The sequence below is a fragment of the Lonchura striata genome, chromosome 14 (genome assembly GCF_050655825.1).
Source record: "Lonchura striata isolate lonStrDom1 chromosome 14, ASM5065582v1, whole genome shotgun sequence".
NCBI classification, from domain to species: domain Eukaryota; kingdom Metazoa; phylum Chordata; class Aves; order Passeriformes; family Estrildidae; genus Lonchura; species Lonchura striata.
Window position 1 is genome coordinate 8294770 of NC_140716.1, and position 26446 is coordinate 8321215.

The 26446-nt window shown below is 48.8% G+C and overlaps 1 protein-coding gene across 3 annotated transcripts in view; it reads left to right on the forward strand.

Moving 5' to 3' along the window:
• The first annotated feature begins 1821 nt into the window (after positions 1–1821).
• SYT17 (synaptotagmin 17) overlaps positions 1822–26446 on the forward strand; it is a 34252-nt gene continuing 9627 nt past the window's right edge. Inside the window, exons 1-7 of one of the 3 annotated variants that reach the window (XM_021539806.4) lie at positions 1822–1938; positions 5080–5097; positions 6391–6539; positions 11491–11639; positions 12024–12643; positions 21150–21270; positions 21940–22095. In XM_021539806.4, the coding sequence (XP_021395481.1) occupies positions 1924–1938; positions 5080–5097; positions 6391–6539; positions 11491–11639; positions 12024–12643; positions 21150–21270; positions 21940–22095 (1228 nt within the window). In that variant the 5' untranslated portion in view covers positions 1822–1923. Of the gene's footprint in view, positions 1939–2895; positions 4936–5079; positions 5098–6390; positions 6540–11490; positions 11640–12023; positions 12644–21149; positions 21271–21939; positions 22096–26446 lie in introns of those variants that run through there. The other 2 variants (XM_085592337.1, XM_085592336.1) reach the window with 2 other exon arrangements.

The window sequence follows — 26446 nt, forward strand, 5'->3', positions numbered from 1 at the left end:
CCATGATGTAAAAAACACTTAAATGCATGTATATGTATGAGTGTGCAAGGGGAACACATGTACATCATGTCTTTGTGCTACAAGCTGCTACTAAAGCATGTGAAGGGGAAAAGAAGGCATTCCTTTCATGTAAAAATCAATAGTATTGGTGACTCCCCATATGAACATCTTTTGCTCTTCTTTTTTGGCTCATAATTTTTATATGTGTCAGCCAAAAAAGTCACTGTGAAGTGACGCAGCATTTGATCTTTCTCTTCTGTAAGTTTTTAAAGGAGTAAGTACAAACATGCACATAATGTTTGTGTAGTGCCTGCCACAGTTTTGTGACTCACAGCATTCTGCCTTTAAGGAGTCAAAAAAAATCTGTCTGAAAGCTTAAGCCTCTCTCCTCATTATGTTGCAACATAAAAAAAAAAATAAAATCTGTGCGTTTGGTTATTGCAAGCTGCATCAAGGCAGTGGTGAAAAGAGCAACAATAATCAAAGGTTGACATTTTAAACACTGGCACTTGGAAAGAAGTGGAATTAAAAAGAATTGCAAAGCAAAAATTGACAAATAACTTGTACCACCACTTAATCATACGCTCAAAACTGCCTGAAAAATGTAAGCACTACAGGCTTTTTCTTGCTTATCTCCGCTGTGATAATTATTCTTCTAAAGCAGTAGCTGCTCTCCCTGGGGACAACAGAGAGTTCATTTTTTTAAAAATTCAGAATATGGCCCTTCCCATGGAAGTCAACGGCAGTTTTTAATTTAATTCAATGGGAACTTAAAAGGGCCATTAAATGAGATCAGTGATGCAAAAGCTTTCCAAAGACATCCTGGCCCAGATGCTCCCTCCTAACCACAGGGAGCAGCAGTCACCAGTGTTCCTAGGCTGGCCAATATCTGAAGCTGTGTCCCCTTCTCCAGGAGATGTTTTCACCACTCGACACAGTAAACTGAAATGTGGTGAGTCAGAGCTGCTTCGAGTCAGGGAGGTGCCCTGACCGTCCAGCTGAAAGCTGCTGCCTCTCTGCCTCTATCCAGGGCTTAGCATGTACCAGGAAGGTGCCCCAGTGTAGCCTGAGAGCTTCCTCCAAAACCGAGGGCAGAAGCCTTTATTTATACCAGGATGCTGGGAAGCCTCCAATTTGTGTGGCACCAAGGTGGTGAGCAAGAGAATGGCCGAAAAGCTCCACTTTTCCTGTGCTCTCCCTTTCAAGAGTTTGACCTCAGGAACGTTTTGCTACTTGTGTTCTCCAGGTCTAACCACCCCCGTGGTGGGATTTGCCCATTGCTGGAGCACGTTCCCTCCCATCCTGGCTCTGGCTGGACCCAACACATCAGGGACAGGATGCTCACTGTGGTCTGTGGGTTACGAGCTCACTCCTCGCTCCAGCTCCTCGTCTCAGCTGGGGAAGGTGTGAGTTTGTATGTTTTGACTTTGTTCGTTCAAGCTCACAAAACAACCGCATCTCTCTTGAAACTCAGGCGTGTCTTCTCATCCAGCGAACTCTTCGCGGGAAAGCGCCGCTGTGAAATCGCTTTATCAGCCACGGCCGCCGCTCGCAGCTGCCCAGCCGTGCCTCGCCCGCGGCGGCGCCTCCCGCGCCGCGTCCCGGGGGCCAGGAGGGGTCGGCATCCCTGAATTTCCGCGCGGGGCCCTCTGGAGGTCAGTGTTCGCCCGCGCTGCGGCGGACCTGTTGCGGGCCCGCGGAGGCTCCGCGGCAGGGCCGGGCCGGGCGGGAGCCGCCCCAGCTCGGCGCGCCGGCCCCGCGCCCGCGCCGCCCGCGGAGCCCCGCGGAGCCTCCGCGGAGCCGCGCCGCCCGCGGGCCGGCCCGTGCCCCCGCCCGGGGCGGGGCCGCGCTGCGGCGCGGGTGGGGCCGCGCGGCGGGAGGGGCCGTGCGCGCCCGCGGAGCCCCGCGGAGCCCCGCGGAGCCATGGCGTACATCCAGGTGCGTGCGGAGCGGCGCGGCGGGCCGGGGGCATCCCCGGGGGATGGGGGGGTCTCCGGGGCGGCGGCGGGACGGGCGCGGTGCCGCGGCGGGCCCCCCCCCCCCCCGTGCTCCGCGCCCGGTGCAGGTGCGCAACTTCGGGTTAAGTTCTGGGGAGGAGTTCCCGGAGGCGAAGGCAGCCCCCGGCGAGGGGCCGAGCGGGGCCGGCAGCTGTTGCTAGCGAGACACCGGGGCAGGAGAGGATCCCCGCGGGGCTGGCGAGCAGCCCTCGGGCCTCTCTGTGCTGGGGGAGCGGGATGGCCCCGGGGACGAGGAAGCCGGTCCCGATCCCGCACAAGGACTTCTTGGAGAGAGGAGGATGCTGAACCCCGCGGGCAGACCGAGATGCTGGGCACGGTCCGGCGGGTGGAGGGCACCCGCGGGGCGGGGAGCACCGGCGCCCTGGGCTGCGGGGAGCCCCGGGCTGCGCCGTGATGGATGGGCTCTCCCAGCATTGTGCGGCTGAATTCTTGTCGGGCTGGCTCAGACCCTGAGCGACCCCCGAGCCGTCCGCTTCCCAGCCATTGCCCCGAGCGCAGCCGCCCAGTTCGCGATGAGCCCGAGCTGGGGGAACATCTCCAGCCGGGCGGGCGCTGGTAGAGACCCCGCTACCGACGCCACCCGTGCCCCCGTCCCGCGGGGCCGTGTCCCCTCCGCCCGCCCCGCCGTGCCCCCCGCGGTCCCCTCCCGCTCGGGATGGTAGCGGGGATGCTGAGGGAGCTGTCCCGGGAGTCGGGCTGCAACAGCCGCGGGTGGACCCCGCCCGAGATGTCGGCGAGGCTCGGGGCTCCCGGCGCCCCCCGGCTCGGCGGGGTCTCGAGTGGGGCCGGGCAGGCCTTCAGCAGCACGGCCGTCGGGGCCCGTGGGTACAAGGGGGGGTACCCGGGCATCAGCAGGACATCAGCAACGCCCCGTTATCCCCACACCGGCGTCTCGGTCATGGTGGGATGGTGGGGGATGCGTGACTGAGGGGACCGCATTGTCCCCAGGCTGCGGTGTCCACTGCCGATGGAGCTTGTGAGCCTTTCCCGGGGCAAAACGCGGTCTGTGACCAGCGAGGACCCCAGCCTGCTGCAGCATCCCTGGGGGTACTTCCACGGTGGTTTGTTGTCACTGCTCTGAGGACCTGGCTGGGATTGGCGGCTCTGCTAACCTGGAGCATGTAGCCCCCACCCAGGGGCCCTGCAGCAGGTTGTGGAGATGGAGCCCTGCCCCCAACCTCACCCTTGATGAGGGTTCACTCGTGGCTGGAGACTCCCATCTGGCTTGTTCTCTGCTCGGCCAATTGGGATGACGTGGCAGAGCGTGCTGGTGCCTCCCTGGCCCTGGAGACTGAGCCGTTCTCCAGGGGTTGCTGAGCACATGGCAGCTGCCACGCTCCGGGGATGCCCCAGTGCCAGCATCCTTCCCCAGGCCCTGCCCCTCGTGCCCTCTGCGAGCCAGGTGGGCGAGCAGGTGCTCGTGTTTGCTTTCCTGCCATGGGCCCCTGCATTTCAGCCCTGCTGTTGACTTGTTTACCTCTTCAGCACTACCACACTCGGTTCTTGCCCCTGCCTCCCATTTGGGGTGGCCACAGGCTCAGTGTCGCGGTGCTGCGGGATGGCTGTGTGCCCTCGGGGCTGGTGGCACACGGGCTGTGACCGTGGTGGCCAGGAGGGCTGTTGGCTGGGAGCCCTCTGTGTCCCTGGGGACCCTTTGGAAAAGCCCTCTCTTTGCGTGACGTGCTCGGCGTTCGATGGCATGGCACCGCTCCAGCTGCTTTGTGTTAGAGCCATTGAAATATCCTCCTTGCAGCCCTGCTAAACCACTGGAGCTTTGGCTGCAACTTTGCATTAATAAGGAATGATAAAGCCCTTTTAACCATTTAGCATTTTCTTAAACAGTTGGCCCATGGGTATTTGTAATCACTGCCTTGTCTCATTGCACCACAGCTCTTCTAGTCTTTTAACTGCTCCTAACAAGTGGTGGCCTTTTTGACAAGTACCGGCTTCCAAGAAGTTTAAAAGGAAGGATTGCACCAAAACGTGGTCCATGGAAGAGTTCTTGGAACTAAAGGCAACTTCTGCATCTCAGCTTCTTCAGAAAAGGCTGCTCGTATCATGTCATGAGCATAAAGCTAGGAACCAATTTCTACATTTGGAAGAGTAGGATTGAGTTTTTTTGTGGGTTTTTTTTTTTTTTTTGTATTGCTTTGTTCTGTGGTTTTGTATTGGTTTAAGTTGTTTTTTTGGTTTTTTTAAGGAATTCCCACTATAAAAAGACAGCCAGGACAAATAGGAAACTTTTAGACATGTCAAGGGAATGCAATTTAAGACATTTCAGCAGGTATCAGAAATGCTAGTGAGTCTCCAAAGGAAATGGATCCATTATATCTATATAAAAAATGTTTCAAGAATGGCTTTGTGAATAAAAAACTGGTTTGTGATGCCTTCTTCCTTTGCTGTAGATTTCCTCTGTGGCTTGGGGGAGGTGGCTGCAGTGCAGATTTTTGAATGGGAGCATGACAATCAAGCCTTTAACTTCTACCTTTTGTGTTCTTCAAGTCACATCTGAGGATGAGGCTGAAGGTGCCCAGAGATGTGTGTGCAATAGAGAGTATTCAGTTTGTAGCCCTACCTAGAATTTTTTTTTTTTTTTTAATGAGTTGGCATTGGAACTCCATTGATATGGGCTGAATGTGGAGAAAAGCCTTTTTTTTCCACTGAAAAATTTGGATATGGTTTGCTGTCAGCAGCAAGTAGTTGCTGCAATTAGAGACAGGTTACTAAAGAAAACAAAATAAGTGGTTGCATGTGATACCCATTAGCAAGAAGCAATGAGCAGGATTTTCATGCTTCAGAATGGGTTTGGGAGTTTTGCTTGTGGGAAAGGGGGAGCAGAAGGACCTTTGGTGGGAAGGATTGGAAATGGCAGAAGATGATGCCCCATCAGACCTCTCCTTCCTCTAACATCTACAAGGTACTGTCTTGCCAGAAATTCAAACTCATCCCAGACTGGGGCATGTCATGGCAGAAAATTTAAAGTTGTTTGAGCATTGCTAACTTGTTTTTGTCTTTTTCATTTTGTTCCCCTTTGCTTCATCTTGGATGTCTAAAAGGACAGTTGGAACCAATAAATGAGGTGAGTTAATCTGATGATTCACTCCCTGCTCTGTCTCCTTGCTCCATCCTGAGGGGATTGTCTCGTGTTTTCTGACTCTTTACTGATGTTCTAGATATAAGTAATGGACTGCATTTTGGGCTGGTAATTTTTTGGTTTGCAGTGCCCAGATTTTGTTTATGGAAAAAAAAAATGTGTTTTTCTTTAGCAAAAAGCCATGTTCCTATGAAATCTCTGCAGATCAGGTTCCTCTGAGGAAACCCCTCCGCATGGTCCACACTCATGAATGCTGCAAATGTCTCGAGTATTTTGGGGAGATAACTATGGAGAATGTCTCATACACTTTATTTCTTCAGTTTCTCAGGAGCATTTCAAGGTCACATAGAGCTGCAGAGCAGTTTGGCCCTGGGTGCTGGTGCTGTGCCCCTGCAGCTGCCTGTGTCCGACCATGTCAAAGAGCAGTGCCCTTGTGCTGCTGAATGAGCCCTCCCATGAACAGCAGCACTTGGGGCTGGTGTGGGTGGGAAATGAGCTGAGTTTTGGCTGTCTGCTCCTCTCAAAGCAGAGCTTTAAAGTGGGGAGGTGGCATGGAAATGGGGCTACAGTGTGCTGCTGCTGCTCCGATGGGGAGCTGACACAACGCTGGTACAAGTGGTGCTGCCAGTGCCACCACAGACACCTAAGACAGGAGAGATTTCTCTGGGTCGAGTCTTCTAAAAAATATCATTGAAGGCTCTTCATTAAATTAATCATGGCAGCAGAGCAGAAGCATGAGGATAGTGTGCTCTGGCTAATCCATTTTTGTGGTGAGTTTGTTGGGCTGTAATGCTCCATGTGTATGGATTGTACAAATGTTACTGGTACATCTACAGGGATGAAGTGTGTTCACATTGCTGTGTTAATTAAATAGATCCTTGCTGGATTAATTTGATGCTTTCACTTACCTTCTGTTTTTAATTCCTTCTGTTGTATATTTGCTGACCTATTAGATTGTTGATGTGTGTGGAGGAATAGGCATGTTTCCACTCCAGCATATTGCTGTGCCATAGTGCTTTGTAAATCACCCTCTTGCCAACCTACATAATAATACATTGCTACTAGAGAGGAAAATACCTGCAGAGAATGCTTATTTTCCTGCCTTGTTATGGCATCAGTGGGGTTGGGCTGGTAACTGCATAGCACTTGTTTGTTGGTATAGATGAAATAAATATAGTTCTTAATGTTCTGTTGCAGAAACACAAACACAGCTGAGTGTTTTTTCTCAATAGCTATTGATGGGTTGTAATCTTGTACTTTGGTTTGCAATGGCTCCAGGGTCTGCTCGCTCGGATCTCGGATCTCTTGCTGTGCCGATGGACTTGCAGGAATTGTTGTCAGAAGTGTTTTGACTGTAGCTGTTGTCAAACAAATGAAGATGAAGTTGAAATCCTGGGACCTTTTCCTGCTCAAACTCCAGCCTGGCTGTAAGTTTAGATGCATGATTTCCTAGCTTTACCCAAGGAGTAGGACTGCTCAGCTGTGATGAGAGTATTGATATGAATTGCAATGGGACATTCAGAGAATGCCACTTAGAGAGCAGGAACCTCCTGAGGGTGGGAATGCAGGCTTCTCCTGGCATGGTGAAAAAGGGCAGCTCTGTTAACTCAGATAGCAAGGTTAGTCTTTGTAAAAACTGTTTTTGATGGGTAAGACAGAAGTTGTTTTGTAAGCTGGCATAACAAGGACAGCTGTGTCCCCTTCTCTAAAGATGCCTTTCATCTGCAGTCCTGTTTCCTCTTCAAATGGACCAACCTCTGGAGCACTTCAACTTGGCTGAAATGCTGATGAGGTTGTTTAGAAATACTTTCTTATCCTAGCGTGAAGGTGGTTATCATATAGGCAGATGAAAGGCATAGCTGCCATGTGCTCTGAAGGAGAAATTCATTTAAAGTTTCATTTAGCAGGACTTGATCTCCTGCATCACCATAGTACTCTTCAGAATTTCTTCCAAATCATTAAAGAACCACAGCACCAGGTCTTATCTGGAGCTTTGATTGGTATGTTTGCACATCCACTACAAAGGAAGTCAGTGAAGTCTCCCCTCTTTACTCCCTCTCAGTCAGAAATCTGCAGACAGAGGTGACCCTTGGAGGCAGTAGTGAAGCCAAGAAGGGAGCAGAGCTCTCTGGTGGTTTAGTGCTGCCTTGTCAGCTGGGCTGGGCTTTGTGGAGCAGACCATTTGATGGACACAGACTGTGTCCAGAACTTGTGGCACAGAAGAGGCCTGCACAGTGCATTGTGTGATGCTCAGACTTTGGTACCTGGGCACTGAGGCACTCAGGTAATTTTATCTACTCCTGTGAGTATGTGCTGTTACTCTGTGTCAGCTCTGGAGGGGTCTTGGTGCTGCATGAAATAAATTTTCTCACGTTTAAATCGCAGTCTTGTCCATGCACTCTTTCAAATTCAGGTAGAACAGGATGGTAATTAATACTGAAGCAATAAAAATAGAGCTGTTCAGGATGTGTTAGAGTGGTTTGTAGAAGTGGAGCAGCATATTTAAGAGTCTGATATATGCTCAGAAACTGATTCACCTGCAATTAATGGGGAATGGAAACAAAATCAATGCTAAATAGGAAAGCATCACGCACAGGAGAGCACAGTGATGAGGCTGCAGTATTGGACGTGAAAAGATTGGTGCAGGAGCAATTACACCTTGGGAACAAGTAGCTGGGCTTGTGGTGAGAGGGTGATTCAGAGCTTCTCTGGTATGCTGAGCAGCAGAAGTGTGTTTTGGGGTGTGGAGTGGTTGTACCAGGGTGTAGTTTTTGACTCTGGGATTCTTCTGTCTGGCTAAAGGGCTGGCATGAGTGCTGAAGCCCTGTTCTTATTATCTCAAATTTCAGATATTTGTTGGTTTGCAGATGAGTTGGACTTTGCCACGAGCAGAGAACGTGGAGACCTTTGGACTCCATGGACTCTCTCCAGCCTGTGATGTTTCTCCTGGTCCTGCTCCATCTGAATGCTCCTACAGTAACTTCATGGGATGGCCACAAGCAGAGGATGACACTCTTTGGTGAAAAACAGCCCAGTTCTTCACTTTGCAATTTATACTTCACCCACAGATGCTCACAGCCCTGGGAGGGGTCCCTGTGACCCCAGCCCAGGCCATTTTTCCATCTTTCCCTGCAGCTCCAGGTGGTTTGGTGCAGTTAGGGTCTCCCTGTTCTGCTCCGTGAGTTCCCAGAGGTGAAGCCTGGGAGGGGCAGCAGGCACCAAGAGGGGGACACAGCACAGAAGTGGCTTTGCTCTGCCAGGAGACCTGGATGCTGCCACGCCTCAGGGGCACTGAAGTCACCCTCTCCTCTGGTCCCCAAGGATGCCTGTTGACACTTTGATGTATAACCTGGAGATGAGGCTTTGCTTGCTTGAAAATGCCGTGGGCTCCTCTTGAGCTGGCACGGCCCCAGAGTGGTGCCAGGCAATGTGATGATGCTCTGTGCTTCCAGGGGGATTTTGCTGGAAAATTGTGAGGGAGCACAAAAATTAAGTGAGGAGGACTGACTTAAGATGAGGGGAGATAGGTCCTCTACTTCTCCCTAAGGAGATGTGACTGAGAGGAGAGGGAGAGAAAATGAGCCTGTAGAGCAACAAGGGTCTGGAAGATGAAGAGGAAAAGAAAATAAAAGGCAGGAGTGAGATTTGGTATCTTTTGTTTGCTGACAAATAGGAGACCCAAGCTTTTTGTGTGCATGTTTAAGGTGGAAATGATCCCATGTTGACTCTGTTTTCACTGTGTTGATCTTATATTTTTATATCTGTATATGCATTTTTGGATGTAGGGAATGATCTCTGGAGTTAGAGGAGTTAGTTATTCAGAGTAAGAATTTGGACTTGTTCTTAGAATAAGGTTTTTAATGTTTTTAAGACCTCAGAGATCTGTGTATACCAGTTGAACCCCCTTTTTGTTTTTCCCTCTTTTATTTATGGAGAGGGGGGTTTTGTGGAAACCCCTACAATGAAAAACAGGTTTGACATCACCTTATTTTACATTTAGACGTGTACATTGAATTTGGGAACAAATCAATTTATTGTATTCCCTGCTTGCAGCCTGAGTGTTTTAAAAATAGATCTATGTTTTCAGCTGAGGTCTTTCCATCTTGCCTGTTCTTCACGGGCCTGAGACATTGGTGTGATGGAGAATGCAATTTGTGCCTTCCTCACCTTCCTACCCACTCCCCAGGGGAAAAGTGTTTTTATGGTCCTCATTGGTGAATGAGTAAACATATAAATGCCCATGGTTAATGACCCATCCTTTATATTTTGGCCCTAGATTTTCCCTTTAGCAGCTCTGAGGCACTTAATTGTCCTGGAAATTCAGGAGTGGACAATAAAGCTCAAGTTTAAGCCCTTCCTCTTGGGAGAATATGGATTTTTCTCACTTTCTTATTTTTTGGCAGTGGCAGCTTAGGAAAAAAAAACAACAACCAAACAAACCTTCCTGCAAGTCCAGTTGCAATGACCTGAGTGCAGGGTAACTTCTTGTTATTTCATGAGGAGCACTTCCATCCTGGTCCTTGCAGAAATGGCCTGGGAATGAGGGTGGATGTTTGAGCTGCTTGTTATGGAATATTCTACAAACCCCAAAGATAAACAGTGCATGCTGTGAGACTGAATTGAAATCAGGACATGACTCCTCTTTCCAAAGGTTCAGATTAAACAGAAACAGAGCTGCTTTAACCAGAGCCAAAGTTTATTTGAGGAAAAATTATTGTGGCTCAGCAGCAATTTCCTTACTAAAGGTCATCTGTATGTTATTAACTCACTATTACGTTTACCCATTGTAGAACATCCTTAATGCCTCTCTTCCTGATTCCCTTTTCACCCTGCCTTGTTCTGTGCATTTGCTTCTCAAACACAGGCATATCCAAATGCCACCTGTGATTGTGTGGACCTGCATTTAGGCATGAAAAAGCTATTTGTGTTCCAAGTACTGATTATATATCAAACTGTATGGTTTGGGCTGCCTTTAATGGGCTGCAGAGCTGTGCAAATATTGTCTGCCCCTTTTAGCAGAGGGTTGGGTTTTGATTATTAACAGAATTTGTTTTTTAGTGTGGATGAGTTGTGTGGGTTCGACTTGGTGAAATTTGCATGGATCCTGCTGTGAACTTTGTGGCTTGGATAAGAATTTCCAGTTGGTCTGGGGGGTTGGCTTGTTTTCTTAATGCTTGTTGGGCTTTTATGCAAGTTTACTGCTTTTTGTAGAATATATCAATTGCTCTGCACCAGTCATTGGTTACTAATGAAAATGATTCAATATACTTCATTTATATAGCTGAGTTGTGCACACGGGAAGGGTGGCTTGGAAGCAAAATTCACACAGAATTCCCCTTTGCTTTGCTCATTTGGTGCTGATGCTTTCCTGTGATCTGCTGCTGTTTTCTGCCTGGTGGCCTGGCTGTTTTGCAGGATGCACCACAAGTCATGGACCCATTGTGTGATTCCATTTCCATCAGCAGCACTCCCCTCTGAGCACACAGCTGCAGGCTTTACCTCCTGCAGTTGTTACTGTCTGCTCCTACCCTGCTTTCAGCCAAAGTTGGGAGATCCTCACTGCTTTCAGGAGCCACTGAAGCCGGGATGTGTTGGAGTTTTTAACCAGAATATTGTTTTATATAAAAACAACTTGTGTGTACATGTAACTCCCCTTTCAGTTTGTTTAAATGTATCTATGTGGACTTTTTTTGATACCAGCCTTCTGTGGAGTCTTCTCCAAGATGCTACAAAACTTGCTTTGTCATTTCGATCCTGCCAAATTTCCTGCTCACACCAGATCTCTGGGCAGTATAATTATTGTCTGCTGAGAACCACATCTGGTTTGTGGAAGTGGATAAAAAGCAGCCAAATATTAAAAAGGGCATGCCAGTAAATAGCAAATAATTAATTGTGTCTGTAAGATCAAGTTTTGAAACTTTACTGGCAAACCTGCAGTGTTTTACCAGGAGGCGTGTGGTTGATTTGGGATACGTGAGCATGGTGATTTTCTGTACTGGTTCTTTCCTAGTGAAGTATGTTCTTCCAAAGTGTAGCTGTGAATTACAGTAGTAATCTGATGTTTGTGGGGTTTTGGTTTGATTTTTTTTTCCTTAGAGAGAAGTATAATATTTCTGATCAACATCTGAGTTATATGTGCCTTAGTGGTCTGTGTCATGCTCTAGTACTGATAAAACTGTTTGAAAGACAGGCAGAAAGGTGAAGAATGTGTTTTTTGCTTAGGTCTGAAGTCAGGTGCTCAGCCTTTTGCTTACCAGACTGATCAGGAGGTAGCCACAGCATGGAGGGACGAGCACCCCAGAATGCCAGAACACGTTGTTATTCTGCATATACTCCTTGTACTGGGTTGAATCATCCAAAGGTCTCTCATTCTAACAGGATAAGCAGCCAAAATGAGGACAAAGATGGAGACTCTGATAATGCAATCAGCGAGCTGCCTCCCACTCTGCAGGATGTTTCCCCTGACAGAAGGCGGTCGTCCTCAGATACATCACGGTCCACTTACAGCCTCACGCGGCGCATTTCGAGTAAGGCCGTCCTTCCACCGCTGATGAATTCTTGTGGGGGAGAAAATCAAACTCTAGTGCTTGCTCTTTCATCTTTTGGACAGGGAACCAAGTCCAGTTGAAGGCACACTGATTAAAATCTCGTCCTGGTTTGCAGGAGCACAGTGGAAGGGGCCAGCCCTGCTTTTCTTGCTGAAGGACGAGCATGGTGCACAACTGCAGGTGGACAGGGAGGGAGAAGTGCAGGCCAGCTTGTGCTTCAGCATGGCTGAGGGTGCTGCTTATTGTTGGCAGGGCAGAGGGGAAAAGCCTCACTGTGGAGCCTGGCACTGCACAGACACAGAATAGCTGCACCTGTAACTTTAGTGTTTCTAACAATCACGTTTGTGTGTTTGTCTCATTCAGGTCTGGAGTCGAGGAGGCCAAGTTCTCCACTAATTGACATCAAACCCATCGAGTTTGGAATAATAGGAGCTAAGAAAGAAATAGTTCAGCCAACTATCCTGCGAAAAACCTACACCCCAGATGACTATTTTAGAAAATTTGAACCAAGGCTGTACTCTCTTGACTCAAATAGTGATGACATGGACTCCTTGACAGACGAGGAGATCTTGTCCAAGTACCAGCTGGGCATGCTGCATTTTAGCACACAGTATGATCTGTTGCATAATTATCTAATAGTGCGAGTCATTGAGGCTAAAGATCTGCCTCCCCCAATTTCTTACGATGGTTCAAGGCAAGACATGGCTCACTCCAACCCCTATGTGAAGATCTGCCTTCTTCCTGATCAGAAGAACTCCAAGCAGACTGGAGTGAAACGCAAAACGCAGAACCCAGTGTTTGAGGAGAGGTACACATTTGAAATCCCCTTTTTAGAAGCCCAGAGAAGAACTCTGCTTTTAACTGTAGTGGATTTTGACAAATTCTCACGCCATTGTGTTATTGGCAAAGTGTCAATGCCCTTGAGTGATGTAGACCTTGTGAAAGGTGGACACTGGTGGAAAGCCCTTGTGCCTAGTTCTCAGGTAACAGAATTTATCAGATTATTGCCACAGTTTTTCTTGCTGTTTTGGGGGTTTTCATGTGTGTGTGTGTGTGGTTCCTTTGCCTGTTGGCAAGTAATGCTGTTTCTAATTAGTAATTGTCATCTTGTTAACACAGCATCTGCTGGGTTGGGATTATGTGGGCCTGTGCCTTGTTTTTTCACTAACAGTGTGAGGTAGAGAAGCTGTTTTTCGTAGTCATGAGCAAAGATCCTGTGTCAGCTTAAACGAGGACAACTCAAGACTGCTCTGTAAGTCTGCACCTTTGGGAAGGTGTTTCTTGTAACTGCAGTGACCTGCATCCATTCTCAGAAATGCTGTGGCACTGTCCCACCTAGGTCATTCCTGTGCTCTGAGGACATGAGGGGAACTGCTGGTGCCAGTAATGATTTGATTCAATAAAACATGTAGAAGATGAAATCTACCCAGACCTGTGCTATAATGCATAAGCAACAATCTGCAAAGGAGTGGTAGATTTGTTTTCATCAGGTCCCTGAAAGAACTAAATTTGCCATAAATATTTGCCTGATGCAAGTGGGATGTTGCATGCATTTTGGGCATTTCAGCCATTCAGAGGGCTGGGAAGAGATCACTGGGTCTGTGTGCTTTCACCTCTGTTCTCAGGAAAGGGCTGTTAGTGGAAAGATCTGAGCTTTGCAGCCAGGAATGGTGGTTACCAAACTTGGCACCAGTGGTATCACCCACAGAGCTAGAGGCACGGAACCCTGTGAAAAACCAAGAGAACATCGTGTGAACAGCTCTCAAATGTTTTACTAAGGACAGGAATACAACACAAGATTGGTGTAACAAGCTTGCCTTTCCCAGTTCCTTTCCAGCTCACAAATTGCAATTTCCAAGGAGTCTTTACTGAATTAAACCCAGTTGGATGGTTCACTTTTTCTTTGATTTTTAGGTGTTCACAAAGGGTGCCATAGGCAGAGATGCTGGATGAAATGAGCAGTAAATGAGCCTCAATCCTGTTTTACATGTGGGTTCAAGAGTCTGATCTGGAGTGGAAATTTCTCATCAGACCTTTGTGGAAGGGGAATACCCCAAGGAGTTTTTGGAAGTGAAGCCAGCTGGGTTGTGGCTTTGTTCTGCCCCCTCTGTGTATGCAGAGCTGGGAGCACTTTACTCTCTTGCTCAGACCTGCTGCACTGTACAAAGGGGAGGAGGATCAGGGCTCCAGGTAACTGCAGGAGAGCCAGCTGGATTTCCTGAAACTGGAGTGTTGTGAGATTAGCTTCAACAATGTTCAGGCAAGAAAGGAAAGTTTTAGAAGTTGTGCACAAGTCAAAATCACGGGGTCCCTGAACATGTGTTTATGTAGGACATGTCCTTGCATCCCACTATCCTCCTGTGGTTTCCATCATGCAGTTTTGCTTCTCCCCCTACTTCTGCATGATAAATACTTCTCTGTATTTTGCATCTCTTTATGAGTAACATGGACTCATTCCACAGCTAATACAGACCTTGATTAGAAAAGATCATCTCTGCCTTCATGTGCCAAGCTCAGAGCCAGCTCTTCCTTTCCCCCTCTCCAAAGTTTCATTGAAAGCTGCTGCTGTTTTCAGCAGTGCTGTCTGCTTCACCAGCATTCAAGAGAAATTATTTATGCAGAAGTTGGCATTTCTGGTATTTATAAAGGGAAGGAGAAAGACAAAACTCCATTTGAATGCACAGGCTCAAAAGCCTTTTGCATTTATTCCCTTGCTATCATATGGAAAAACTTAGGCAAAAATTGCTCCACACTTTGATCAGTAAAGTGGCCCTTTCATACCTTTTTGCTGGTTTTACCTCAGCTGGCAGACTGCAACTGTAAAGGGATCAGCAGTGCTTGTACAGAACATCCAGGGATGATGTTTGGCATCATCTTCCCATATTTTCTCAATGATAAAATTTTTAAAGCTGAGTAAGGCATCTTTCATCCTGGTAGTGATTAAATTAAGTGATCAAAGGGTTAAGATAAATCCTGGAAGAAGTAAAACAAAGCTTATTGCTTTGAAAAAATACATTTTAATATCTTTCAATAACAGTGATGTTTGTGCTAGAAATTTCTGAGGGATTTTTTAGTACTAGTTGGAACCTTCTGCCTGTAGAATGATAGATTTGACATGTTGACAATTTTTTTTTATACTTCTTACTTTTTTGCTTGATTAGCTGAGGGACAGACAGCCTTTATCAGTTTCTTGTTGGATTGAACCTGAGCCTGCTGAAGTGTGCTTTGTGTTGAGAGATGCTGATAGACAGGGACAAAAAATAAATATCTACATGCAGTTGCATTTTATTTTGCAGAAGGTGTCCTTGGATCCTGGAGAGCAGCAGAAATCACTGTGGTGCAGTTCTGATCTTTAGTCAGGAAAATTGGCCAGTCTGAGGCTGTGACACAGAGCAGCAGCTGGCAGCACCCCACAGCCACAGGAGAAAAGGCTGAAGCAGTGCTTGGAAAAGCAGTAACAGGAGGGAGATAAACACAGACAGTCATAGACTTGATATGTGAAGATGGAAGACAAAAAATATGTGATTTTTTTTATGTAGAATTTATAGACAGAAACATCATGAGATGGAGGAAAGTGAATCCAGATGGCAGGAGCTGTGGAGAAGTTTTCTTTTCATACTGGTGGGAGTGGGAGGGCAGCAGGCATTGTGAAAGAGCAGAGAAAGTGGCCAGATGACAGGAGCTGAGATGAGCATCTGCTTTGCACTTGCTGTCTCCACCTGGAAGCCATTGACACAGAGTGTGCTGATAAAAGTCAGGAGCCAGGTCCTTGTCCCGCCATCACACCGAGTTCCCTCATCCCAGAGCTGGAGCCTGCCTTGGTGCAGGGCTGTGCCAGCACCTGTGAGCTGCACGAGGTGGGGAAAGCCAGGAATCTTCTGGTGTGTGCAGTGTCAGCAGGGACAGGGAGCTTCTCCCAGGTGGGGCATGGTCCAGCTTCTACAGCCAACAACTCTTGGCTCCTCTGGGAGCTGGAGCCTGATGGGATGTACAGCTCCTCGTTGTTGGAGGAATATCTTCCTGGCCAGCTCATGGGGTGCTGTGAGTGAGCGAGCAGAGCATTCCCTTGGTGTAAGGAGGTGCTGTGCTGCACTGTCCTGCTCCCTGCCAGCACAGAGAACCCCAGCACAGCTGGGCAGCAGGCTGTCCTCCCAGCCTGAGCAGCCAGAGCTGCAAAGTGCCTGGTGCCAGGGCTTGGGCAGGAGGCTGTGCCTGCACAGAGGCACTTTATGAGCCTGGATCCGCGCGCGGGGGATCGAGCCCAGAGCGGAGGCACGGCAGAGCTGCTGCCTGATGCATCATCAGAGCCAGCAGCTAGGCAGAAGGACTCCTTGTGGAAAATGTCAGTGCAGGTATTGCCAAATTCTTTATCCTTGGTGGTTCTGGGAGGCTTTCTCTTGCAGGGTAATTATTGCTTTTCTGAAACGCAGTGGCTGCTCATGGAAAGGCCCTTAAGTCCAGTCCCCATAGGAACACTCTGCACTCCTTAAATATCTCCTGAAATGTGTGTGGCTTTGCTTAATTACCATGAATGAAGTTGGCAGGCCTCGCTGTAGCTGGGCTCACAGTCGCATATTTCGCCGCTAAAGCGAATTCTGAAGCACATGTTCAGGACCCCAAGTTTTATTGACATATGATTCATTTCTCTTTTGGCAGATTTGAGTGGGCAGGAATAAATGTTTTAGACCAGCGGTAATGAGAGCTTAGAGATCATTCTGCAAAAGAAAAAAAAAAAAGCCTAGTTATGGTGGGAAAATAGCACGAAGTTCCATCTTCCCTCAAATTAAGCCATTTTTATAGTAGAGGGAGTGTGTATTGGGCTTGCTGTTTTAACTTGATACTATGAGTGCACTAGAATGACCTGTCAGTTCTGATGTACAAAGTGGTTGCACGGGGCCATGTTTGCTCACCAGCTGGATGTTAAAATCACCCTGGAAGTTTACCTGTGGCCAGTGGAGGAGGTGGCCCTGGGCAAAGCCTGGCAAAGGGCAGGATACCCCCACCCTGCAGGTCACTGGAGTTAGAACTGTGATGGGATGTTGTGATAGATGCTTGTCCATCATGATAACATTATTAGCTCTTAATCTGTGGTTTGTTTTCATATTTTGGCTTGTGTTGTTCTATCTTCTTTTATTTCACTCTGTATGTTTGTTTTTCCTCAATTCCATTCCAGTAGTTTTTTTTCCCCTTTCCTTTTTGAGTCTGTAAAGCTCCAGCATTGATTTTTTTTTTCCTTGATTGTTCTGTCTTTATCCTTTTCTGTCTTCTTGGTCACCTCATCCTTTCCCCTCAGTGCTGTTCACTCCTTGTCCTTCCTGCAGACCTGGGCTGCTGGGGGTGTATTTTGTGGAGGAGGAACCCAGAGGAGAGCCTGGTGGGGTCCAGGAGCAGGACCTCTCCATAAGATATCTTCTTCCCTAAGCTTTTTGCACAATGGAGGTTTTCTCACGGCCTTTCAAACTGAGGCAAAGACACTTTGGCTTTGGGAGGGATTTTGTGACTCTCTTCATCATACATCCAGTTGGGGCCAGTTATGTAGGAAACACTGGTCCTATTCAGTGGTAAGGATATTTTTTCTCAGGTTCTGGTCCTTAATAGCTCAACCTTCCCCAAACAATGGCTGTATCACAGGATGCTGTAGAAAACCTGTTAGAGCAAACTGTTCTAAACTACCAGTTTTCTAATGTGCCTGGAGGTACCAACACAGATAACCTTGAGGAGGAAAATCAATCTGAAACTTCATTAGGAGCGATGCATAGATGTCAGTGCTGATGTCATGTGCTCTGGTTTGGGAAGGGTTTCAGCTGCAGAAATTTGCTGGGTGTTGTAGCAATGCACAAGGAACAGTCTGGGGGGCTGTGAAGAAGGAATTACCTGGCTCAAACAAGTGTTCATTAATTAAAAGCCCATCTTCCTTTAGAGGAGCTTTTTTGTTTCAGATATGACAGAAGAGAACAGAAAAAACTTCTGGTTCGAAACCTCTGGGTTCAGCCCAGGCAGTAGCTGGAGAAGGTTCTGGATCACAGGCGAGCCCAAGGCTGCACATCCAACCTGGCAGTGTGATACAGCCAGAGTGAAATGTTAATCAGACCTTCAGGAGAGCCTCAGACATCCCAGACTTGGTGTCACTCCGGCATCTCATCAAACAGGAAATTGCTTTTCCAGGGTCATTTGGGATCTCGGCACGGATCAGCTCATCATCAGCATAATAATGGCAGCTGAAACGATGCCTTAGCATAGAGGGGCACCTCTGCACGCTGCCTGCTGGGAGCAAAACACCGAAGGCAAAGCCAACAGCTCTGTGGTTTCCTGATGAAAAGACCTAGGAAACACAAAATTCAGGCACTTCCTTGCCCTCGGTGAGCCGGTGGCAGCTCCTGTGCATGAGCTCCATCCCCTGCTCTCAGCTCCCCCGCAGGAGCCGGAGCGCTGGATGCCCGCTGTGGGGCAGGGCTGGTGATGCTCTGTGCCCGGGGATGCCTCTGGCAGCACGGCTGATCCCAGGCTGGCTGAGCGGGGCTGTCCAGCGGCAAAGGGAGCTGAAAGCTCCTGCCTTGCCCCTCCTGCTCTTGGAGCAGCCCGGGAATCTTTGCTCGTTCGTGCCTAGGGCGGGTGACTGCAGCGCAGGAGCGGGCTGAGCGTGTGCGGCAGGGCGGGGCTGACAGCCAGCCCCATTCATCCCCGGGTGTGACATCCCCAGTGTCAAACCGGGGCAGCATTGGCAGCACGGCTCCCAGATCCCCTCGGAGCTGGGAGTAATGCACTGCCAGCATCAGGGGCAGGTGGCTGCTGGCATCTTGAAAAGGCCAGTCACTTGTCCGGGGAGCTGAGCTCTGGCAATCTGGGCTTCCTTCCGAAACACCTTCTGCTGCTGCTCTGCCTGCAGTGGGGCTGCCCTTCCCTGCTGGCTCTGAGCACCCCCATCCTGCCATGGCCTCTGTTCCGCCCCTCAGAAGAATTCACACAAATGTGGGCACTCTTGGAGAGCATCAAGTGGCAGAAGGTGCTGTTGAGATTTGTGAGATCAGGCTTGATCTGAGACTGATCAAAGCTGCTCATAGCCTGCCTCCTATCTTCAGTGGACCACACTTACAGAATATAACATTTTATATCTCCCCTTACTCAAATTTAAGCCTAGATAGCCAAAAGGATTTTTCTAGAAGTGCTGAAATCCCTGTTAGATTAGGTCCTACAGAAAATCAGGTCCTACCTTTACCTGAGGAAGGCTGGGTGGGTTGGGCAGCAGTGTGATGGTTTCACTGTAGTGGCTCCTTCCATCATCTCTGCAGGGATGATGGGACATGGTTCTCCTGCCAGTGCCTAGGTGAGTTTTCCAGATCCAGCCTGATCCTGTCAGTGTACAACATTGGGCTCTTTCTTGTAAATGGATCATAAGTGAAAATGAATTCAGAGATCTGCTTTCCCTCGCTGAGCTCATGGCTCCTCTCTAGCCCAGTTTTTCCTGCAGTTCTTGGATAAGGTCAACAGGTTCTATCATTGGACAACTCCACAAGTAATTATCCCAAATCTGAATGCAGATTTTCACCACTCTAAGCCTGAGGTGACTGGAAAGGTCCTACATCACTGCCCCATGCCAGCTGCCACCTGGCTGTGCCAGAAGTTTGGTATTTGCAGCTGGAGCTGTTTGTCTCTCCCCAGCAGGTAATAAAATCACTGAGCAATTTCCTAATTTTCACTGTCCAAATGCACCTGAATTTCTAGAAATTTAAGGCTGAATGGAGCCTGACCAGCAGTGAATGCATCTGGAAGTAGGGCTGGGTCTGTTAAAAATGTTGTTTATATGAGCTGGGGTGAAGGGATGCCTTGTGTGGCTCCTCTTGAGCGTAGTGCTGTGGCACTGTGATGCTTCCATCCTGTCCTGGTAATAGGATTAAAAATCACTGACTGTTCTTGATGATAAACATGTCTGCAGGCTGTTCCAGCTACAGACCTGAGAGGAGCATTTTTGGGCAAAATCAAATGAAAGATGGTAGTTTAGATCAATTAGATGGTGTTTAAACCACCTGGGATGTGAGACTTGGATCCTTGTGTTGTGCCACCACAGGGTACCAGGGTGTGTGTAGGAATGTGAGTGTTGTGTGCATATTGGGTCAGGTGTGTGTTGGGGAGTGGCTTTTTGATGGAAAGAACTTAAAACATCATCTATTGAACAGCACAGTGATGTGGGAGCTGGCCCGGGTTGGAAGAGAGGGGCCTTCTGGATGAGGCAGAAATACTATAGCAGCAAAAGAAAATACCTGTGGTAAATGTGAGTGTGGGTGCTGTGGAGTCACAATGCTGCCTCACAATGTGGCCCACAAGCTGCTGTGACCAAAGGAATTTGAGTTCAGAAATCAGATGCTTTTCTGGTTGGGTTACCCAGCAGCCCCAGCCTCAGTTTCCCTGAGCCACTGATGTCTTTGCCAGGGATTGTGCCTCATGTGCTGACCCACCTGCTGATGAACCTGGTTCTTTGGGTCAATTCAGGCTGTGGCTATTCTGAGAACCTTTTACTTTACTGTCTACCCATAGTCTCTGGTTTCTGTAATCTAATATTTGGGGCATCAGTAAAGAAATTTAAGCCTTTTGTTATGATTGTAATACCACTGCAGCTCCTTTTCCTCTTGGAATGGGCTCTGATACCTGACCTAGGTTAGTTTTGGGCTGTTTGACTATTTGGGATGAAGCAGGAGCTCTGCACTCCTGCGTGGAGCTGGCACTGGGCAGTTGGATCAGTTCCCTGCCTGGACTGCTGCTGTTTCCAGGCTCCAGAGTGGCTCCAGTGTGTGCATTTTGCATCTGACAGTAAGATCCTCTCAGAGCCAGGTCATGGCAAGGGGAGAGGTTATTTTAAACCCTCACGACTGAGGAGCAGTGGTGTGAGCTCTCCAGCTCTTTAATTACTAGTTTTACATCATTAAGGAACAGGAATGGTGGCTGAAGAGCTGTATTGCTGTGGAGCTGTGGCCGTGGGGCAGCTGGTGAGCAGCAACGGCACAGCCAGGCTGTGCCAGGGTCTCTGGCAGGTGCCAAGGGGATCTGAACTGCCTTGCTGTCACCCAGGGATGCAGTAACCACTGCATGTCTGAACTTCCCAAGTGGCTCCTGTGGCCCATAGGGGAAAACAGAATGTCTTCTCAGTGGGTCTGTGTTCTGCACCTTGGTAAGATCAGAACTACATGGAACCATTAAAAATGGAGCAGGTAGAAGCTGCTGACCTTGTAGCCCTGCCTCCTTGTAGATCCCCTTTGCATGGCTGCTGGGAAGCTGGTGAAGGATTGGTGATTAGAGAAAGATCTTCTTTTGGGGATAGTTCCTTTCTTGTTTCCACTTAGCATGAGGTACCAACAGATGGTTCTTGGTTGCAGTTCAGAGCGTGACTAAAATTCATTTTTCAGGCACTTAGACAAATGGGATTTATTTAATTTCTCTCCCTTCTCTTCCCCTCTGAGCTCTGTTCTAAATCCTCACATTCTCTTTTCCCTGCAGAATGAAGTGGAGCTGGGAGAGCTGCTATTGTCACTGAACTACCTACCAAGTGCAGGAAGACTGAATGTGGACATCATTAGAGCAAAGCAGCTCCTTCAGACAGACATGAGCCAAGGTTCAGGTAAAGGGCAGTGCATTTCTCACATTACTCAAGCACAGATTATATGTGCTTTAAAGCAGAGCAGTGAGGCTGCAGTCTGTGGGGGACCCAGGGAGATTTGATGCTCAGTTCCTGTTAATACAAGGCTCTGGATGTTCATCTTGTATGTACAGACAACAATAAAGAAAGTATTTTGATCACTTACTCTGAGATATAAGGGAGGGTTTGCCAAATTTAAGCTAAAGACCTCTGAGCCAGGCTGAGGTGAGGAACCAGAGCTTTGATCCCCTGTGCTGTGCTGTGTGAGGCAGCCTGTGGGCATTGCTCCCTGCTGGCCCTGGCCACTCTGGCTGGGACCTGCTTTGTGCCTCTGTCCTCAGGTGGTTTTCCCGTGTTCCTGCCCCAGCCTCTGCTGCTGCCAGAATCTTGGCATTTTCCAAAAAGAACAGCGTGCTTGGTCTCTGTCAAGGCTGACATTAACTGTGCTTTTGGCAGGGGCTGTTTTTAATCCAGCTGCCTGACTTTTGTCCCCACTGCAAATCTCTGGGAGCAGCGTGGGGGTACCAGTGGCAGGCATTGCCAAAGGCCATTTCCCAGCACGCTCCATCCTGTGGTGCCCAGCCCTCGTGAGCAGGGCTGCTGCCTCATGCTCCCCATAACACAGGGCCTGTGCTTTGTGCTCTTTGCCAGACCCCTTTGTGAAAATTCAGCTTGTTCACGGATTAAAGCTAACAAAAACCAAGAAGACTTCCTGCATGCGGGGCACGATAGATCCCTTCTACAATGAGTCCTTCAGCTTCAAGGTTCCCCAGGAGGAGCTGGAGAATGCCAGCCTGGTGTTCACAGGTAAGAGTGCTGTGCTATCAGCTTGGCTTGGCCAAGCAGCACTTGTGGGTGTGCAGCAGACTGCTTGTCCCAGCCTGCAAGGGGTGCCCATCACTGGGGTCTCCTGGGCAGCTTCAGTAGCACCCTGTCCTCTGCAGAAGCTGTCCCCAGCACTGCCAGCCTGGCTGCCAGTCAGTCCTGTGCTCAACTGGTCCCATTCAAAATGCTCCTGTGCAGAGGAGGAGGAGGAGCATTAATTGCCCTTCTCAGTGGCACCCAGCCTGGGCACAGAGTCAAACTGAGAAGGATGAGAGGACAACAGTGAACAGTGACAGAGCCCAGGCACTGGTAAAACAACTTCTGGTACTTCACATGGTTTGCTGGTGAGAGGATGCACCCACAGGTGTTCCACAGTGACCTCAGCTGCTCTGTGAGCAGGGTTTGCTCATGCCTTTGTTTCTAAAGGGCTGGGGCTCCATGCCAAGCCCTGCATGGCACAGCTGAGATGGACCCAGGTACAGACCACAGAACCTGGGGCCACAAGCAGGCTCAGAGCTGACCTCACCCCAGAGCTTTGTCAGCTCTGGAGATGCCTGGCTGGGGTAGCAATTTCTATTTTTAAGCAGTTTTTGAATCTCCTGTGTTTGTTCTTGAGGCATGAAGACAGGCAGTAGAGCCTTGGTGCTGTGGGCAGGAGTGGCAGAGCACAGGGCTGCAGTCCTAGGCCAGGACCTGCTGGGGCTGGTGGCATTATCTGCCTTTTCCCACCATCAGAGTCGTGAGCAGGGCTGCAGGGACCCCTCTGAAGGGTGGGGTTCCCTCCCCTGCCGTGGCTGCACTCCCCCCATGGAGGTGTGGAGCTCAGGCTCCATCAGGAGCAGGGTCAGACCTTCTGGCCCTCTGCAGGATCAGAGGGGCTGGGTGGTGGGGCCCACACTCTCTTACCACATTGGGCTCTTATGCTTGACAAACACTTTTTTTGACTAATTTTCCATCATTTATTTTGATGAAAAGAATCTGCTTCTGAAAGGATTCATTTTGAAGTTTTTTTTTTTTCTACATGAAAGATACAGGTGTCAAAGCTGGTTCAAGGAGGCTTATTGCAACCCATTAATTTGTTTCCAAACGTGTTATAACAAAAAGTGATGCTGATTAGCAGCTTAAATTTTGCCCTTCATGCTCAGCAATTTCCTCAGCAAAACACCTATGGTTAATCACTGCTTTGCATGCATGTCACCCTGACTGTACCTTGCATGTGCAGTGATGAATTTTCTCTTGGAAGCTTCCATCAGGCGACCTTGTGACAGATGTGCATCACTGGATTGTTTGTTTTCCCCTTTTCCTGCTGGGAGCAGGAAAGGCAAACAGAGTAGCAGCTCTGCAGTTGGGAGGGTGACTGAAGTTAGGATTAGTGAGTGGATCTCTGGGTATTTCTGTGTGTGCAAAGGGGTGTGTTCCAGCGAGCCAGAGGGAAGTTGGCTGATCCATCACCTGTCACGCAGCTGGGTTTCAGCGCTGAGCCTCGTCAGTGAGGCTTCATTTTCCAAGTGACAGATTGCTTGCTTTGAATTTGCAATAGATAATCCCAGGCCAGAAATGTCCCCGGCAGCCCCAAAGCTGGGAAGGAATGTGCAGAGCTCTGGAGGAGCAGTGGGGCCAGGTTCCCCTTGGCTGAGGGGTGGGGTGCAGGGTGGGCACGGCGCTGCCTGGGCTGGGGCTGCTGCTGTGCCTGGGACACTCTGCTGTGGGATGTGTGCTTGGTGGAACCAACAGAGAGCTGGAGCCAGGGCTGCTGCTCATGATTTTGGGTGTACAGCCTTCTGTGGGCCATGCCTGCACTGTCTGTCACAAGGACCTCTGGATCAGGGATGTGGTGGTGCTGAAGGTGCTGAGCCACATTCAGCGTTCATCCAAGTGACAGATTTGCTCCTGATGGGGGTGGAGGTGTGTCCCCACAGAGAGTGCAGCACCACTTTATTCCTGTGTGCATCTGTGGGGTTCTGGGTTTCTGAAGGTCTGGGAAGGGGTTGTGGAGTTCCCCACAGAGCTCCTTCTTGGCACCTTACAGTATTATTCAGCTTAAGGGCTCGTGAAGGGCTTTGGGATCTTCTGTTAAAAGATAAATCAAGAACATATGTTTGGCAGTGTGGGTATCTTGCAATGTGAGCATCTCTGTCTTGCATCTCTGCATAGCAGGGGAGTAATTTTGTTTCATTGTTTTTTTAACTTAGGTGTTTTGGGGTTCTTTTTTTTGCTGCAGTGGTGGCTCTTTCTGTTGTGTGTTTTGTTTGGAATTGTTTTTTATTTCATTTCTCTTCTAATCCACATCTCTAGTCCATTAGGTCAGTTAATTAAATTTGCTGTTGAGTCAAAGTCCAATTGAAAAGTAAAATAATCCTGCTTGAAGGGTGGGTGATGATGCTTTGAATGGAGAGAGAGAGCTGAAAAAGCAGCCAGGGGAGCCAGAAGTGAGTATGTCATCAATAATTTAAAGGAACCTTTATTGTGGTTTTGTATTCTGGACCCAGTCTGCAGCTGTCTTTACACTGGCTTGGCTTCACTGGCAAGCCCTGGAACTCTGCCAGTTCCCATCAGCTTGGGCTCCTGGCTCCCACTGGGGCTGTGCCACACTGCAAAGGAGGGCACTCTCCACACAAAGTAAGATGAATTTTGTTTTGCCCCCTGTGTGTTTTTCTCCTGTGCATCTTGTATCAAGCTGTCTGTGTTCAGTGCACTCTGGTGTGGATTTCTGCACTGTTTGCTGTGAGTTACCAAGAGCTGTGTGTGCAAACAGTGGAGACACAGGGTAAAGCACCATCCCAGCTTTCCTGGAGGAGTTCTGGGGAGCTGAACTCCAGAGCAAACTCGGGGCTGAAGCACAGCTGGATTGGAGAGAGGCCCTGTGTGCCTCCAAGGTGATGTGCACAGGAAGAGCCTGTGTTAGCCAGGGTTGGAGGAGAGGGTGGGTGGGCTGCTTCTTTGGTCTTTCCTCCTCCTTAGGCACACAAGGATTCAATACTGTAAATTATTGGCATTTACAGACCAAAATGCTTCTCCTTCCATGCTGGTGCAGGACACCTTGTACCAGCTATCTTCCTGCCTTCCCCTCTGCTCCTTCCTCAGCTGCTGCTGGAGCTGTCACTAACTCACGTGTCCCAGTCCAGTGCCCAAAATGAGGTGGGATGAGCTCTGGTGGAAAAGGCCTCTCCAGGAAAAAGCATCCAGGCTCAGGATTTGTGCTGCAAGTACTGCCTGTTAACAGCTTCTTCCCAAAAGAGGCTGAAACCAGGAAAGCCACTCATACTCGTAACAACTCTAATGTCCTGACAAAAAAAAAAAAAAAAAAAAAAGGAAAAAAAAAAAGTGAGGCAACAGCTGTTGGAGAGGATGTTTAATTTTGATTTCCTTCATCAAACATGTTGTCTAGGTAATGAGCAGCCATATACACATTGTAACAGAAATGCACTCTTTTGAGTGGTTCTTTTTTGCATTTTTTTGGGTTTTTTTTGGCAACCTAACACATATCCCCCATGTGCCATGTTCTGCTTGAGTGCAGGTAAGTCATGGGCTCACCTCCTGCAGGTGAGGCAGGCTCTGAAAGGTGGGCTGTTCTCCTAACCATGTACACCTGTGGGCAAAGGTGTTACTCTGTCTGATGCAAGGGGAAGGTGGAGTTTGGCCCTGACAGCAGCACTGGCAGCTGCTGCCCAAGATCATTTCCATGAAGGAAAAGGAGTATTTGAGATGCAAGGGCAGCCTCTGTGCTGGGAGAGCTGGATGATGGGCACACAGAGACCCTGTGCTCTCCCCACTGAGGGATTTTGGGCTGTCCAATAAATCTCAGTCTGTCAGAAAGCTTGGGCTGGGCAGCAGGAAGGCAGACTACACCTGAAACCTGAGCACTGTAGTGTTTTGTTAATGATTATAATGTTGTTAATAACAATCATCAGTAATGCTGTTTGCACTGCAGTAAAGCCCAGATGGCCCAATAAAACCCAGCAGCACTCCAGGGCAAGCTGTGTCTCTGACTCCTTAGCATCTTTTCATCACTTACCATAAAAAAAGATAACCTTCAGCACTCAGTCAGGGGATGTGTGTCTCCCCGAGGTCCTCGTGGTGGCTGTGTGTCTTTCTCCATGTAAATGAGCTGTTGGACATGTTTGCATGGCAGGACCTTTAGCACTTGTTACACAAGCAGAGTCCCTAGAGAGGGAGAAATCATCTCCAAGCCCTGGGTACTCTGGACAATTGTAGAGGGAAAATCTGCTTTGCCTTCTGGCCTGGCTGAAAGGGCAGCTGAGCTGGGACAGCCCTGGGGCTGATGGAGAGCAGAGTAGGCTCATCCTGCTGCTGCTCCTGTCTGGAAGGGGGC